Here is a 17722-nt window from a genome sequence, read left to right as displayed (position 1 = left end):
AAGCAGCACAAATATAATATTAATAATTTTGAAAGAAACGTTTAATAAAAAAGAGATAAAAACAGAATCAGCTTAAATCACCGCCTTTTAAAATTTGCAAAGCCGTCTATAATGATCCGTTTTTTTTTTTCGTTTTTTTATTTTTTTTTTGTTGTTTTTTTGGTTTTTGTACAACTTTTAGTTATTAAATCTAACCTACTTGTCAGCCAAGCAATCATCAGTCAACTGAAAATTCGCTGCATACTTTTGTGAGCATTGTCCGCTCTGCTGGATTGCCAGTTTTTTTTATTTTTATTTTTTATTATTAAATGAGTACCAAAGGCGCAAAAATTGCTGTCCAACTCAGTTTGTCATATTATTACTCAGGCTTTTCACATTCGAGTTTCTGTGCGCTTTTTTCTATGAATTGTAGTAGGAACTCCATTTATCGTCGCGTTGCCAACCAGCTCATCATGATTTTTCACTTTGTTGAAAAGTGAGCGTTCGCGCTTTTCGGTGGTCGAAATGCGAAAAAAATTAAATGAAAGAAAAATAGTATTCACTTTTCCGGCATTGTCTGCTATATTTTAGGTATTTATTTTCATTCATTTTTTTATGTTTTTGTTTTTTTTTTTGCGTCTTCCCCCACTACTAGCTCCTGGTTTGCTATTCAGCGGTATGGCAGGCACTCAGCGCACCAAACTGCTTGTCCGCTTCTTTTGCATCGTTTTGAATTTATCTTTTTTCCTACGCTGATGGACTTCATTATTGTCCTTAATTTATTTTGCGGATTTTGCAAATGAACAAAAGGACATTGTGCTGAATTTGTAATTGACGTTGTCGCCTTTTGTGTGTGCTGGCCGGAGAACCGCACCTCGCGTATACCAAACAGTTCCAAGTGCGGCGCAACTTCCCGCCTCCTAAAAAGCCCAGCTTCACTGCTATGCCAACTCCATTGTAAGCAAGCAATTTTACCCAACAACTTCAGTTGGTCGCTGCTGCTTGAAATGGAACAAAGAACCACCGCGAATGTTGATGGAAAAGGGGAACGCGCATAGTAGGCGGTCGTTGGTAGGTAACCGAGGCGCTTGCAGTTGGCCAAATATAACGTTCGCCACCATTTTTCTCTCGAACACTTCAAATAATACAAAGCCGCGTGTACTTCAAAACTTACAACAGCTGAGTGAATTTTTCTTACTTTACTTTGCGTTGAATGGGGGGAATAAAATTGAAATTGAAAAGGTGTATGAAGATGAAAAGAAGATCGAAATGAAAGGGACATAAGCAATCAGCTTTTGGAATTGAACTGAGTGAAGGAAAAAAGTGGTGAGGAATGAAAGTATTGAATAGTTTGTTACTTTGGGCAAGCACTCACTACCTATTGAATGACTGAATGCACGAGTGGTAAGGGAGGCAAGAATGTTTATTAAATTAAATTTTGGTTTAGAAATATAAATCGGAGTAAGGAATTTTTGGTTTTCCTTGTTCACTGCTCTCGGTAGCATAGGGTCTCGACAAGACTCAGTCTTGCGTTGGCATCGTTAATCTATTCTGATTTTTGACAGTCCTGGTGATTAGCCTGCCGCTACCAGTTCTTAGTAGTGGGAATGCCCACCTGTCGTTGCTTAGGAGCAACGCCTTCTTACTGCTAGGAGCGCCATCTGTGTTTCACATTTTTATGTCAGAAGGATCACAGAGATGACCGCTTCCTCTTGCTGGCGCCACTTGATGCACTGTGTTCTTTTTTTTTTGTTTTTTTGCTTGTTTTAGCAGCCACAATGTAAATAATGCGCGGACTATTACGAGGGAATAAGGATGGAAAGCATACGTTTTTAGAGTTGGGGAGTGAATTATTGTTTTGTTTGTTGTTTTGTTTAGAAACAGGGAAAGTAGGTAAATTTGGAAATGTGCGTGGACAGTGCTTTTCGTGGAATTCGCACAGAGAGGAAATATTCATATAAAAAATATTTATCTAATTTATCGAATAACAATTTCTCTATTTAATCATTTTTTGCGTTTTCTCACTTAGCCTCCACTTTTTGCTTGGCACAAAACCAAATATGGGTCGACTCTTGTAATTTTTTTTATTCACGATTCCTTCTTTCTCCGGATGTTTAAGGGCAACTTTTATGGGGCTAAACATTTAAAATAAAACAAGTTATAGCCTCTGCCACCTATACATGCTCAACAGAAGTTAACACTCACCTAAGAATTTAGTAGAATAAAAATTAGTTGAGAACATGAAATTTTTCTCGCCTTTGCTCTCATTGTTTACTTCAAAGAGGTTATGTGTGTAGGTACACATGTGTGAACAATAAAAGCAGCGAAACTTATTGCAAAATTTTGCCTACCTTTTTAATTAATTTAATAAAATAATAATAAAACAAACTACAAGAAAAACAATGTAACTCAAACTTTCAAACTTTAAAAAATGTTGAAGAAGTTGACCTCAATATTCCTAAATTTTTAATCTGGTTTTAAATTTAGGGTATGCAGGACTATGGATAATTGAATTTTGATATAATATTTTACAAGTTTGAAGTGGCTAAAAAGCCGCATTAATTGTTAACACTTTTTTCTCGCGGTCTAGTGCATTTTCTCGATATAAAATAGTTTTCAGCATTCGTTATATGGAAGAAAGTGTTTTACAGCATCAACAAAAAAATAATTTATAATACATTAAAAATCCACGCGAATTTTCAGCCACTTTAAACTAAAACAGAACTAATCAAAATTCAATGTGCTAAAAACTGCATACCCAGAATTTGTCCAAAAATTCTGATAAAATGTTTGAAATTTAGATAAATTATTATAAGAATAAAAACCTAAATAAATACTTTTTTTTAAATATTTTTGTATAAATATATATATATTTTGTATAAAAATAAAAATAAAATTTTTTTAATATAAGAAAAAATAAAAACCTAAAAAAATATATTTTTTGTTTAATTCAAACAATGAACTGTTGTAAAAAAAATAAAAATAAAAAATTTTTAATATAAAAAGTAAAAATCTAAGAAAATTTGTTTGAAGTCTAAAAAAATATATATTTTTTTAAATTCTATTGTGACTATTTTTGTATAAAACTAAAAATAATTTTTTTTTAATAAAATAAATTTTTTCTTTTATGTTGGTACAATGAACAATTTTTTTCATAAAAAAAATTAAAAACGAAAAAAATTATCAAAAGATTTTATGAAAAACAAAAACAAAAAAAATTATAAGTGCCAAAATTTTGCAATAAAACGTGGCTATTATTGTGAACACAGGTGTAGGTGTTTAAACAGAAGTAGTTGCGGCTAAGCTTTAAAAAATATACAAGTACAAAGCTATAGGAAGAATTGTGCTAATCACCATTAAAATTAAAACTCCTGCTGGCGCATAACCTGCAGTTATATATCTTGTTCTCTGCTGTTCTGGATATTTAAGAAAACTTGTTGGGGAATTAAAAGTCCGAGATACCTAACAGCTTTCCTTTATGAGAACACATCCTTAATAGAAGAAAATAGTCAACATTGCGCTCATCAGTAAAGATATAGTTGGCAACGCCAAAAGTGTTCTTTGTTTGTTATTATCATTATTATTATTAGGCTACTGCGCATTGCGATCAAAAAGGATCTCTTGTGCAAAGCCTGCTGAGGTACTCCATATTTCAAAGCAGTTTAAGAAGTTTAGCACATTTCGGGACGTATTGTTAAATTGTGAAACATGGCAGCTCGGCAATAGCACCAAGGTGGCGTAGGCTTTTTCTGAGGGATATTTACAAAAAATGTACTCTGAATTTTTAGCCCTCGTTTCACAGAATCCATAGTTAATGGCCTCAGAGAAACCAGACAAATTTTTTTGAAATGATACCTGAGGCTATTGTAGCCTGTAAAGTAACCAGTGAACAATTTTGAATCTAGTCTAATGAGCAAAAGTTTTTTTTCCTCCTGATTACTCTTTTGAGGAGCATACGACATTTACAAGGTTTTTTCACGTACGCGACTATATAGCAATCGTGCGTTTGAGGTATTTGAGATCTATTATTTTCTATAATCGAAGTAAGTATTCTAGCAAAGTAGGTGATTAACCTGCCGTTGCAGATCTTAGATGATGGACTGCAATCTATCGCTGCCTAAGAACAGCGCTACTCCATAAGCCTGTTATGTCACCCAGCACAGTTTTTCGGAATAGAGAGTAGGTAGCGGTGGTGGGGCTTATGTCTATGCCTACGATCGAAGCTCTTTACTTCTGACTCCATTGTCGTCCCGCTTGTTAAACAGCATTGAGGAAAACTTTTATTGCTTTTTTTAGTTATTTTTAGTTGAAGAAGTACACAGGCTGCAAGTGATGAGTGATACAGGAAATTAAGAACAGGATTTAGATTTTTTTTGGGAAGGGAAATACTTGGAAAAATTAGATATAATGATTATCCATGCAGAAAGACGCAAAAACGGAAAAGAGGAAGAGTGCAGTCTATGTCCGTGGTGGAGTCGAACCCACGACGTGTGGAATGATTGGCTACTGCACTTCCTCTAGCCTATCGAGGCGGTCGTGTTTCGCTGCGTAGCTTATCAGAAATTCTTGTGTCCGGCGTTAGGAATTGTTTCGCTTGTCGCTTGACCTCTTGTAAGTGCATGCAAAAAATCAGAACGAATAAGAGGCATTTTTGCCCCCCTTTATATCAGCCATTTTATTTCTCTCATTACCCTCATGTCCAGTAAACCAATCTAGTAATACTGCGCTGAAGCTTGCTAACGTAATAAGAGTAGTGGTTTACCATTTTTGACGTTCTTATAGTTGATAAAAGGGCTTGAAAAGGCGCTTGACTATCTCAAAGTTTGTAAATGTGGGTTCCTCTCATTTTCCTAAGGCATAAAAACTCATTGGATTCAATTTTTCTTTATTTCGGCTCATTTATTCCCGCCCCTGTCCAACCAACTTCTAATTTCGATCCAGCAGCTTGCCATATGTGGGAGTCAAATTTGTAGTTGATAGGGTTATTTCTCCGGACCATATGTTCGTTAATAAGTAGCTGAAAGTTGCTGAAGAGAACGGGTTTGAGTGATAGTGTTTCATTCACATAAAACTAGAATTATGTTGGAAGTCTTCTCTGAATATGTTTTTATGTCTCCCTGTTTTTAGATCGGAGTTGCTTTTTAATCTTAAAGCGCTCAAATGAGGTTCCTTTCCTGTGTTTAAGTATTCTAAGCTAAGTATTATAAGCCATGTAGGTAGATTAAAGGGGCTGACACTAAGCTAGAGACTCATTTCAAGCCATTCAGACCTCTAATGAGCCAAATGATAGAAGGAGTAGTACTATTATGTAGTAAAAAACTCCTGTTTAGCTTAATCGTCAGTTAGAGTACTTCATTTTGAAGGTTTTTAATTCTCATTTAACTGAGTTAGTATAACCTTTGCTGGACTGCAGAGCCTGCAGCAGTGTTTGTGTTGGCTTCAGGCATATAATTTTTAAAGCATAGCAATGAGTAGAAATATAATAATTTGGTTAACGTGGGTTAGCGCTGATGAGTACAGGGAGGGGCATGACACCTTTTTTCACTATATAAGCAGCACTTTTCAAGAAAAAAATGCCAATCAGCTCTTTAAATACGCTCCACTATCGGTTATAGTCCGGGAGCCAGGGGTCGATTTTGGACTGCGTTTTTATACCGTTATACTTGTGACTTAGCTTTCATGAATAACGAAAGTGAACGTCAGCTGGCGCATCCGCGGTGGGTGATTGTGGGAGGATACGAAACGTGTTGAAAAAAAATTTCCACCAACTAATTTTATACCGGCTAAAATTTTTTTCATGTATTGTTGACATTTAGTTGAATAAAAAAAAAATAGTAAGCTGCGCGGTGGAGGGGGGAAACACGTTAGCTGAACAGGTGAGCTTGGAAAAAAAATTGAAAAGTAAAACTACTTTATGCTGATTGAAATTTTTTTTCATAATTTTTAGTCCGGGAGCCAGGGGTCATTTTGACCTCATAATTTCATGCCGACTAATTTTAATATGGAAGGCAGACGCCATCCAATGGATGACGAAATTAACCGTCATCTGGTCCAGTACCCACCGTGCGTGAGATGCTGCGAAACGTGTCGAAAAAATTTTTAACAACTCATTTAATACCGGCTGAAATCATCCATCAAACAAAAACTGTTGAATATCGAATATCAGCGAACTAACTAACATTTTCCGACCCCTAGGCGCAAAATAAAAACTTTCTTAGGGAAGTGGCATAAGTTCTACACCTTTTAAATTTTCGAATTATTAATTTCTATTTGTATTACGAATTCGGAGCAAACAAACCAAGCAGCAGCTGCGTGGAAATTAACAAATACATTTAAGCGCCTAAAAGCATGCCATGAAATGCGGCAGAAACCACCATTTCCACATTTTTCACACGATATTTGACTACTACCATCAATGAAAGATGAGCCATTTTGGCAAAATGCTAATGCTTCTGTTGCTCGCTGTTGCGCGACTATCAAAAGATAAAGCTCGCTTTTATTTATATTGTATATTTAAACACACTTTTAGGGGCTCAATGCACTTCTGCTACTCACAAATTTTGCGCGCACTAATCGATTTATACTCTATTTGTTTAGTTGGCAGAACAGGCAAAGAATTTGTTTGAGCTGCCGCTTTGGCAGTACTTAAAAACGGATGTTGGATCGTGTAAACAAGAGCACAACTTTAGATTCATTCGTTGGCCACCTTGACGCTCTGGTCCACCCACCAACCGGCAGTCTAACCAATTTGACCATCTATCACCATATTTGCTTTGTCATGCAGCACCTGGGCTTATCCTCTGTCGGCCACAACACCACAGCACCACCAACCAACTTCCCAACTCAATAATTCAAACGTCAAAAGAACACACTTGCGTGCGATAATGCGGGAAATCTCACCGAAGTTAGTTTGAATCCATTTAGCGTGTCGCGTTGTGGCGCAGAGCTCAGCCAACTAACCAACCAAGCGAACGACCGACCAACCAGCCACGCAGCGTGCCAGCAATGCAAATATCAGCTAAAGCACTGGTTTATACTAGGCATTAGCGATATAACGCAGCACAGCAGTGACCCCGAGATTTGCTTTATTCCAAAGCAATAATCACAAACTCCACGGCACTTTTGCTGCTGCTGCTGCTGCTGCTTTGTATCTCTGTTCTGCGGGTGTGCTCGTTCGTGTGGCTGTTGGTGTGTGTGTGTGTGCGAGCTAGCCTTGTATTTCAATGTCGCGCATGCTATTCACCTTATCATTTCGTTCGCTGTGGTCACTGAGGCGCACAACGGGCGTTATGGGTCGCCTGTTTGAACGTTTAACCCCATCGCACTATTTTTATGTACTCTCATTGCTCTATTCTGCGCCGCATTGTCGGTGCGTTGGTCCGCTGAGTGTCTTTGGACATTTTTGCCACTGATATGCTTTGTAAATACATATCTACACAAAATCCGCTTTTGAATTCCTGCTGGATTTGCTACTTTGTGAATTTTTACGCTGGCACTGCTTGTTTTTGAAGAATTTGAAATTGAAAAGCAAATTGGAAGTGATTTATATACCCTCTCATGCAGCTGAAGAATGTTAAATTAAATTTAATTTATAATTTGGAGTGGATTTTTGGAACTACACCATTTGAAGACGGGTGAGTGCAGATAAGAGGGTCAACTATGCAGCTCCCCACAAATGATAATAATTTTGTTAATTTTGATTTTTATATTTATTTTGAATATTCATTGTTTTTTTTGTTTTCTTATAAAAGTATAGCACTTTGTGGTCGCCGTAGCCATGCGTGACTACCAATTGGAAGTGCGCGGGTCGAATCTCCATGCATAAAACACCAAATTGAAGAAAATGTTTTTTCTAATAGCGGTCGCACCTCGGCAGACAATGGCAAACCTACCAGTGTATTTCTGCCATGAAAAAGCTCCTCGTAAAACCCATTTGCCGTTCGAAGTCGGCTTGAAACCGTAGGCCACAAATAGGAAAAGGGGCTCAGCCAAACAACTAATAGAAATGTAAGCGTCAATTATTATTTTTTATAGCTCTTTGTCTAACAAAATCCGTATAAATGTAAGTTTGAAACTTTATTAAAATTAGAAAAATTCCAAAAATGTTTCATTTAATTCTATGATTCTTAATTCAAATCAAAAAAACTGGTATGGCTTCGACAAGACTCTTCCATCGTACACGATTCTGTGCTGTTGTTTTTGCACCGCCCGAAGAGATGTCGGGATCTGCTTGTTCGCGCAGCATCGACCTCCTCCATGTGTTGTTTGGCCGACCTCGACCTCTGCTTCCTTTCGGGTTCCAGTCCAGAGCCATTCTCGTGATGCTATCTGATGGTTTTCTCAATGTGTGACCTATCCATCGCCACTTTCTGCGTTTGATTTGCCTAAGGATGGGATGCAGTTTTAAAGCTTATTAAATTGCAGTGCAATAAATTGCAAATTTGAATTTGCTAAAAAATCTCATCAATTTTTTATAATTTTTTCCCCTGACGGTGTTGCACATTTTTTCCATATAAGAAGAAGGTTGGCCATTTATAGTCGCGCATCGACTGCTATCAGAAAAAAAATCGTCTCCATCAATTCATCGGTAATGTCACAGTGGGCATCGAAAACATCACAAACAGTCGTTGAAGTACCGTTCTACATACTTTCTTGACTTTCTTTCTTGAAAATAGTTCCTCTTACTTAGTATTTCAAATCAAAAAGCTGAAGAGTATTTGCATCAGTAATACACAGTGGTACTTCGGAGTGCTTCCGCGACCTAAGCAGTGAGTTTTCTAAGGCTACTCCTCCCAACTGCTGCTTCAAAATCTAAGTATGGGGTTTACAATAAGAGGTGTTATTTTGGTATTCAAAGAAAAATGATATTTTTTAATATAAATGATCGGATGTTTATTGCATTATAAAGAGGAAGGTATGCCGTTAATAGTGGAAAATAACATCAATAACGACCACGCTTACAGAGCAATACCCTTATCATGAAATTTTCCATAACCGAATTGCAAAGTGGCTGCCCTATGTCCTCGATAGCCTCACGAATTCCATCTTTGAGGTCTTGAATCGATCCTGAGCTTTTGGTGTAGACCTTCTCTTTCACGTGGCCCCTAAGGAAAAAGTCACAAGGTGTAAAATTACAAGATCTCGGTGGCCAATTGTGATCACCTCTTCGAGAGATAACACGGTCCGGAAACTTTTCCCGTGAAAGGTAAATGGTTTCGTTGCTTGTGTGGACGGTAGCGCCGTCTTGTTGAAATTAAACGTTGTCCAGATTAATACCGTTCAATTCCGGCCATAAAAAATCGTTAATCATCTCTCGATAGCGCAATCCATTCACCTGTTATTGGAAAACCTTTTACTTTAACAACTCAGCTGCTCGTCGCACGCCCATGTGAGGTATAAAAAGTGCTACATAAACGACATTGATATTTTACTACTGCGTTTCACCTCTCACTAATTCATGCCCTCCACTCCTCCCCTTATTCACGTTCATTACAGCTAGCTAGTTTTCCATAACTGTTTTTTTGTCTTTTTCTTTTTTTTCGTTTTTGCAATAGTCTGTCTGCCCAAAGCAGCCTTGCTCTCGAATGCACAGAAGCGCTTTGTGTGCATTAGCAGTGACGGCCAAAAATTGGGTAGAGAGAGTGAAAGGGGAAACAGGAGAGAATAAAAGCAATGCTATACTTTTACAACGATAACCATTACTGTTGCCGGGTATTATACCACCAAACATTATCCTCTCCCACTGCCATCATTGAGTTTTTACTACTCTACGCTCGACTTAGGGGAATTTAATTGTGAAAAGATTCTAAAGTAGAATTTGTGCATTGTTTTGAGGTAAATTTTTGGGGACATTTTAATTTCGTGGAATCAGTGTCACCGCCAATTATAGCAACAACAGCTTTCGTGCCGCATACACTGCCACTACCAACTGCAAGCACTTGCAACACTAAATACCATCATGCGCTGCCGAAGCCCATACCCAGTTCCTCCAGAACCAAAACTATGTAGACGTACTCGCATTTTCAATTCACTGTGGCATGTTGCATGTGCGGCTAAAATGAATTTACTTACAGTTTTATTTTAATTCCATTTCGGGTTGTTGGATTTGTTAGTGAATTTCTTGTTTGTGTGAGAGGACGCGCGCCCCCGTCCATTCGCTTAGTGTGGCATTAGAAAAACGAAAAAGAAAAACAAAAAACCAAATGTGCGATTGTGTAGCGAATTAAAAATATTCACAAAGCCATACACCGAGACACACAACTAAACCATATAAACGTTTATATGTATGTGAATGCAGTAAAAGCAACAGCAAATAAATGCACGGAAATCTAAAAATTCAAATTGAGTTGGCACATTCCGAATGCTTTTCAATAGCCGAGTGTCGGCATCGTCGCTTACCCGCACACAAAAGCCCGCCACAACAGCAGCTTAAGTGGCAGATAATGCCGCAGTACTAGTGGTAAATATTTTTCTATTTGATGTTTTTGTTAGTTTTGTTATCCTTGTTGCTGTTGTTGTTGCTATTATCATTGTTATTTTTATGCTATTGCTACTTTTCGTGTTGTTGCAAGTGTTAAGCCGGCATAGAAATACCGTACATAGTGAGCCGTGCTTGAGTGTAGCACAGCTAAAGGCGCTTTAAAGGTAATTGATGGAATTTGTTTAGCGCGAGTGCGTTGGAGAGAAAAATAATGCAAAAAAAAAAAAAAACTCAAAAAAATTTTTCATAAAATAGAAATTGTTTGCTTAGAGAAAGCTGCGGATTTTATTTAACCTGTTTATTGTATTCAGCGAGTAAAAGGTACTGATTGGAGCTTGCAAACGAATTATTTTATTGTAGTTTCAATTGGTCAATTTAATTAAAATTGATTAAAGGAAGTTATCTAGCTGAATGGAGAAGAATAAAAAAAATAGTTGTTGTTGTTGTTGCAACGCAAATATTCCCCATTCATGTCCGGGGAATGCTACTGGAGAAGCAGCTCCAGGCCGATTATAAATCCAGGTCGTTCGGGTTACGTAGAATCGACTGTCATGGGAGTTCTAGCATATAAAGCCTAATAGGAATAATAATGATTATCATGAACTAAGCAAAGAATTTCAATTCGAACTGGCCCTTCTAGTAGCTAGAAACCCCTAGTCATTACATTCAAGTAGTTGGGTGGTAAAAAAGGTGTCGGAAGTAACGAATATGAATATGAATATTTAAAGGACCTGAAATCACAGTCATTAATTTTTTAACTTTCTGAAAGTTCTTGATATGATTTGCAAGGTACCTCGCGAGCACTCTAACATATATTTTTAATCGTTTAAATTTATGACACCGGCGACATCCTTGTGAATACTCCAAGTACAGGGTGCGCCATCTTTATGTCGGTATGATTTATATAAGTGAGGTATTTTTATTTGGTTTCGTTATTTACAATTTATTAAAACTATTTTTTGAACACCACATCAATCAAGTGGGCATCTTTATTAGCAATCACAAACCGCGATCTTTTTTCAGCGTTTGTCATCACCTTGTCAAGCATTTCGGGTTTTATAGCGTCGATTTCGGCACGAACGTTTGCCTGGTCAATAGTCTGGGGCTTGTTGGCGTAAACTTTACTTTTCAGATGAACCTACAAAAGGAAGTCCGGGTGGTTAAACCAAGTGATCTGGGGGGACAGTCGATGTCGCCTCTTTTTGACAGGACCATGGCGTACCGTCTTGTTGAAACCACGAACCGTCTAAACCTTTCTCATGCATTTGTTGGTAGACATAATGAGCCAACATCCATCGATATCGTTTTCCATCAACCGTTTCGTTTACTCGGTAAAAATATGGCACTATGATGGTTTTGGCGCAAATGCCGGCCCAAACAGTTACTTTCCGGTCATGCAATGGCATTTCATGGATCTCAGTTCCCCAAATGTGGCAATTTTGTTTATTCACGCTGCCAGAGAGGTTAAAATATGCCGCGTCAGTCGTTAAAATTTGCTTCCAAAAATTGGGTTCAGTGTTAACCATTCGAGCAACTGTTTGGCCGTATTCCAAGCGACGTAAATGGTCAGTCGGCAATATCCTTTGTGTCAATTGATTTTTATACGGAAACAAATTTAAATAATCCTTTAAAATGCGCCGCATTGTGGTTTCACTGACGCCAAAATGCTGAGCGTGACGACCATAGGACAGTGGTGAATCCTGGGCAACGCTCTCCCTCACTGCCTCAACAAGTTCATTGGAACGTCTTGGCCAAGGCCAAGAATTTCGTTTATTTGAGACCTTATTTCAACATTGACCAGAGCGTAACAGAGCAGGCATTTTGGGAGTCTTTATACCAGATGTTTTTATCAGTTGCATGAGAATAATCGATATCGATAACTATGGTTTGATAGTTGTCCAGTAAGGTTTTACAAGTCATCATGAATCGCTTAACGCCAGAATTGTGAAAACCGAATGAGAACGGTGTTGTGGAAATTTATTTTCAAAAAATTAATCTCTTCGCGAAGTTCATAAAGCAAAGTATAGACGCCGAAATGCCAATTCGTCATCAGTTTCAACTAGTGGGCCTTTGCCCTTTGACCCCGTGGAAAATCTCACATAGGGATCTTGGCTTGCTTGCCTACAAAATACACTTCGAATTGAAGCCAAACGACCATCTCTTGTGTCACATTTTTGCTGATTGGTCTCATTTCGATTTGTTATTCAGATTTATTGAAAAAAATAGTCAAAAATTGGGCTGATTGAATTTACCATTTAAGTCGAAGCTGCGATGGGCATATGCCGGATATCATTTTCATGTAATAAATGCTAATAAATTGTCTACCAGATTATAATAAAAACAAAATTTTTTTCTTTTTTCTATTACCATTTTATGTTCTCAAGCTTTTAAAAAATACTTGTATGATTTTAAATACTTCTCTTAAACCTCTTTTAATTGAATTCAACTAAATTTTAAATAAATTTAAAGCACCAGAAAATATTTCGCCAATTGCTTACGATGAATTCTACCAGCCATTTGTAGCCTAGCAACCGCATGATCCTACTCAATTCATGGCCATGTTTCACAACTAAAATGAATTCTTACTTTTTCTCAATTATTAAAACAGAAAGAAATCTTTCGCCCTTGCGCCGCATTTATGCAATTTGTGCAACAGCCAGCGAAGCAAGAAGAACAGCCATAGAACACGAGATACACATTTAAATTTATTTGAAGAAAAAAAGTTATGTTTTTTTCGCCCAGAATTAAAGGGAGATAGAGGCAGAGGTAGAGACAGTGACATTTTTCCATTAACCTACACCAAATAATATATATAGAGCTCGTGGATGGTGCTGCGTGGTAAACGACGTCCCCCCGAGTTAGATGGAAATTCCGGAAGTATTAAAAGTACTTTACTACTTTTGTGCAAGAAATCTGAATTGCCTGCGCTGAATATAAGAAGCTTAGAGGATAGCGACAACGGTGTAAGTGGGTTGGGCATGAAGAGCGAGAGGTGGACAAGTGAGTGCAGCATAGCAAATGATAGAGCGAAATATGGAAGTCAGTTGGTAGGATTGATATTTTCTGTGCCACAGACAGGCAGATAGTTAAGGGGGTTTATGCATAACGAGACCGTTGGACAGATATATTTATGATTACATACAAACGAGTACACAAAAGTACTTATGTAAGTATATGCAAAGTTCACGTTCAGAAACGCAAAGCCGTAAACACACACACACAAAGAGATAGGCAACATACTCAGCTAGACGTGCAGTCAGTCAGCGTAAGATAGACAGTCGAATACATGGTAGTGAGCCTGCATCAGGCAAGAATTCAGACAACGACTCGCAAAATAAGCTTGAATAGAAGCGACAAAGACAAAAAAGTAAAAATTGTATAAGCGAAATAAAAGAGTAAAGAATGGTAAAAACCGAAAAATAATAGTCGGAATTAGTGTTGGAATTGAAGTTGTTGGCGTACAGCGCAGTAGAGTTGAAGTTGTTGGTTGAGTGTGCCGCTTTCCACTACGCTGCTTGTCCATAACCTCTTTCATATCTGCGATGCTTCCACTTCTTTTGACTGCAACAATTTTTTTTGTGCACCACTTTATATGATTTTTTATTCGAAATAGTTGTGGAGTCAGTCTGAGATAGCAAAAGCAAATGTTAGGAATTTCACTTTGACGTTGCCGCTCAACGTGGCGTATGAGTGACATAGCAACGTACACTTCTATGTAAAATGGAATAATGGAGATTATGTAAGTATCATAGTTATATTTGCTTGTTGTAATTTAGATACCGTTGCTGTTATTTTTTTAGTTTTTCATTTTAATTAAGAATTATTCATTTGCCTCAAAGACTTGCAACAAAGAAAGTTTGCTTAAAATAGGGATAGAATTTCAACACACGCCATACTATATTCGTAACTGGAGAGGTAGCAAATATAAAATTAAAAAAATTCAAGAAGGCTTTAAACATCATTAAAGCTAAAAAAGAAAAGTAAAATGTGAAAAGAAAATTTAATTTTTACTTCAGTTAATAGCAGCCAGTTTATAGCGGCAGGCTAATCACCTACCCTGTCAGAAATCAAATAGATTAACGAAATCAACGCAAGACCAGTCTTGTCGGGGCTCTATGCTCCCGAGAGAAGTGCACAAGGAACAAAAAATAGCAGCCATATTAACGTACATACATACATACCTCAACGATTTTTCGATCATAACTGAGATACAATAGTTTGCGAATACTTACTCTCAAAATTAAATTTCGCAATTGCGCTATGAACTTGTTCTTAGAGCAAAGCTGAGTAAAATTATTATGAGCTGTTCTCAATGGCACGTGTATGATTTTGCGCATTAATATTTTAGGTAAGGCCTATAAAGATGCGATCGATTTATAACCGTATTCTTTTAAAAACTGTTTCCTTTATTATGTGTTCCAAAGATGCAAATTTAAAGGCTGAAGCTCTTTATAAGCACAAGTTGAAACCTAAGACTACATTATTTTAAAAACTTTTCTCTCTGTGAACTGTTCCCAAAAACATAACTTAAAAAATTGAAACTCTTCACAAGCTCAAGATAAACCTGCAACTAACATGAGTTATGCTTGATTAATATTTAAGTGTTCCCACTCTAAAACTCTGCACTCCCAAAACAAATTTCTGCCAAAAAAGCCTCTCATTTTCTTCGTATGTCTACTTCTTAACGTCCTCATACAATTATATTTATTTGAAAACTATTCCCCATACAAACTGTTCCCAAAACCAACCTTTAAAAACAGAAGCTCTACAAAAGCTTAAGCGGCACCTACAACTAATATGAGTGTTTTTTTGACTAATATTTAAGTGTTCCATGCAAAAACTCTTCACTTCCAAAATAAATTTTTCGCCAAAAAAAAGCAACTCATTTTCTTCTTTATCTTTGCTACATCCCCATATAAACTGCTCCCAAAAACAAAACTTTAAAAAATGAAACTCCTCATATGCTGAAGCCGCACCTGAAACTAATTTGAGTGTTTTTTGTTTATTAGTTAAGTGTTCCCACACCAAAACTCTTCACTCCCAAAACAAAGATCTACAAAAAGAAAAATAAATTGTTTTTTTCATTATCTCTACTACATTTTCATACGATAATATTTATTTGAAAACTGTTCCCTATATAAAGTGTTCCCAAAAACGAAACTTTAAAAGCGGAAGCTCTTTGCAAGCTTAAAATAAACCTACAACTAATATGAGTTTTCTTTGATAAATATTTAAGTATTCCCACGTCAAAACTCTTCACACCCTAAACACATTTCAGTAAAAATTGCAGCAAATTGTGCAATTAATTTTCCTCATCATTTTTGATATATTCGTGAAGTTTTACATATTTCAAAACTGTTCCCTATATTAGCTGTTCTCCAGCCTAAAAAAATTCAGTCCTATATTTCAATGTTTCTTTTATAGATCCAATTTTAATATAGATCTGTTCTCAACCATACTATGTTCACATGACTTTACTCAGTACAAATACTGTTTCTTCTATGAACTGGTCGGTGCTTAAAAAAATTAATTCTGAAACTCTTCACTTTGAAGCTACAGATATTAAGTATGCTTATTTTGATTGTAGTTTTCCTAGCCAACAACTTTTTGCTTCCGAACTAAGTTTCTATGTGCTTAACTACTTCACGATTATAGTTACTAAATTACATATTTCCATTATTTTCTTCCTCATATAATTAGACTTCTTTTAAACTGTTCCCATACAAACTATTCCTATACACAAAAGGTTTTAAGCTCGAAACTCCTCACAAGCTCAAATTTATTCTGTGACTTATATTAGTGTATTTTTCTTCAATAATTCAGTGTTCCCACGATATAACTGTTCTCACCGCAAACAAATTTCAACGAAAAGCTGTTCCTATGTTCTTTACAACATTATTATCACTACCCTTTTACTTAATTCACTTTTGCACACTCATTTAAAATATGTTCCCTATTCAAGCTGTTGTCAAACTCAAAAATTTATTGTCTGAAATTCGTCCCAAATCTTGAATTTGTAGGTAAAATTTTAATGTGTATACAACCTAGTTGATTTAAAGCCTTTGAGGCAATTTAACTGTTCTCACTTCGTGTTTTCCCGGACGTTAAGATATTTCGATTTTTTCCAAGTAGACTACGCCAAATGAGATTTCTGTCAATTTCAACTGTTCCCACTTCAATCTGTTCTCAGGCCGAATCTGTTCCCATTCCGTTTTTATTCTACTGAAACATTTTCTCAAACGCAAGTTTAGTTGGCGCAAGTGGAATATGCACCCATTTCGTTTGTATGGTACTTACCCATGGTATGTTACTGAAAAGGCCAACTGTTTCCTTCCCTTGTACTTAGAAACTGCTTCCAATCCAAAACCATTTTCATTATTATACCTTACAATAAACCTGCAAACACACAAGTTTCTTCATAAAATATTTCTAGAATAATACCCGAATACTTTTCCTTATAAATGTAGGTGCCATTAAATGTATACATTATCATATCATACATGCCTACATGTATTGCACATATCTGTGTGTGTGTGTGTGTGAATGCATTTTAACCTCGCCATTAGTTCCTTGCGCTTTCCTACTCCTACCACTCAAACATCTTGTCAAACACGCGCGCACCGCTTGCTACCAGTTGACTGACACTCCTCCGCCTCTTACCACTGCGAAACTCGCACTGTCACAATACAATGAAACTTTGATAAATTAAACAGATTTATTACCACGCTGCCATTGTTGCCGACAACGTCGCCGCAGTTACTCCCCAGCGGAGCGTAATCCTGCTGCTGCGCTGCTGTGTCTACCAAATCTGTTCAGCTATCTATTCTTATTCCTTCGTGTCACATCAGTCGCCTGTCTTCTTGCCATTCCTTCCGGCGTTTTGTCGCCGCTCTTCTGCTTCTACTGACTTTATTTTATTTTTTGCTTCATTCCTCAATTCATTCGCTAGCGGCTTAGTTGAAGCTGCTGCTGTAGCTGTCGCTGTCGCTGTCTTTGCCGCTGCCACCGATGCTGATGCTGTCACCAATGCCAGCAATGCTGAGGTTGTCGCTGCCGGCATTCCTTATTTGCCACTGAGCTTCTTTCTATCAAACAACTCCCCCACTGGCCGCACTGTCGCTGCTTTTGTGTGTTGTTGGTGCTGGTGTTGCTAAAGCTGATTTTACTCATTGCTAACTGCTTGTTGTGGTGGCTTTGGCATGTTCTGCCTTAAATTATTCCGCTTGACAGTCGCACTCCATCTTCAGCGCTGACTAACCGACT

At 37.1% G+C, this 17722-nt stretch overlaps 1 protein-coding gene across 1 annotated transcript in view; it reads right to left on the bottom strand.

The window, feature by feature from the left end:
* LOC128867214 (uncharacterized) overlaps positions 1-17519 on the bottom strand; it is a 160537-nt gene extending 143018 nt beyond the window's left edge. The window contains exon 1 of the mRNA XM_054108314.1: positions 17324-17519. Within this exon, the coding sequence (XP_053964289.1) occupies positions 17324-17519 (196 nt within the window). The remainder of the gene's footprint in view (positions 1-17323) is intronic.
* Between the last annotated feature and the right edge of the window lie 203 nt (positions 17520-17722).

The sequence above is a fragment of the Anastrepha ludens genome, chromosome 6, assembly GCF_028408465.1.
Source record: "Anastrepha ludens isolate Willacy chromosome 6, idAnaLude1.1, whole genome shotgun sequence".
NCBI classification, from domain to species: domain Eukaryota; kingdom Metazoa; phylum Arthropoda; class Insecta; order Diptera; family Tephritidae; genus Anastrepha; species Anastrepha ludens.
This window is presented reverse-complemented; position numbering and strand designations above follow the sequence as displayed.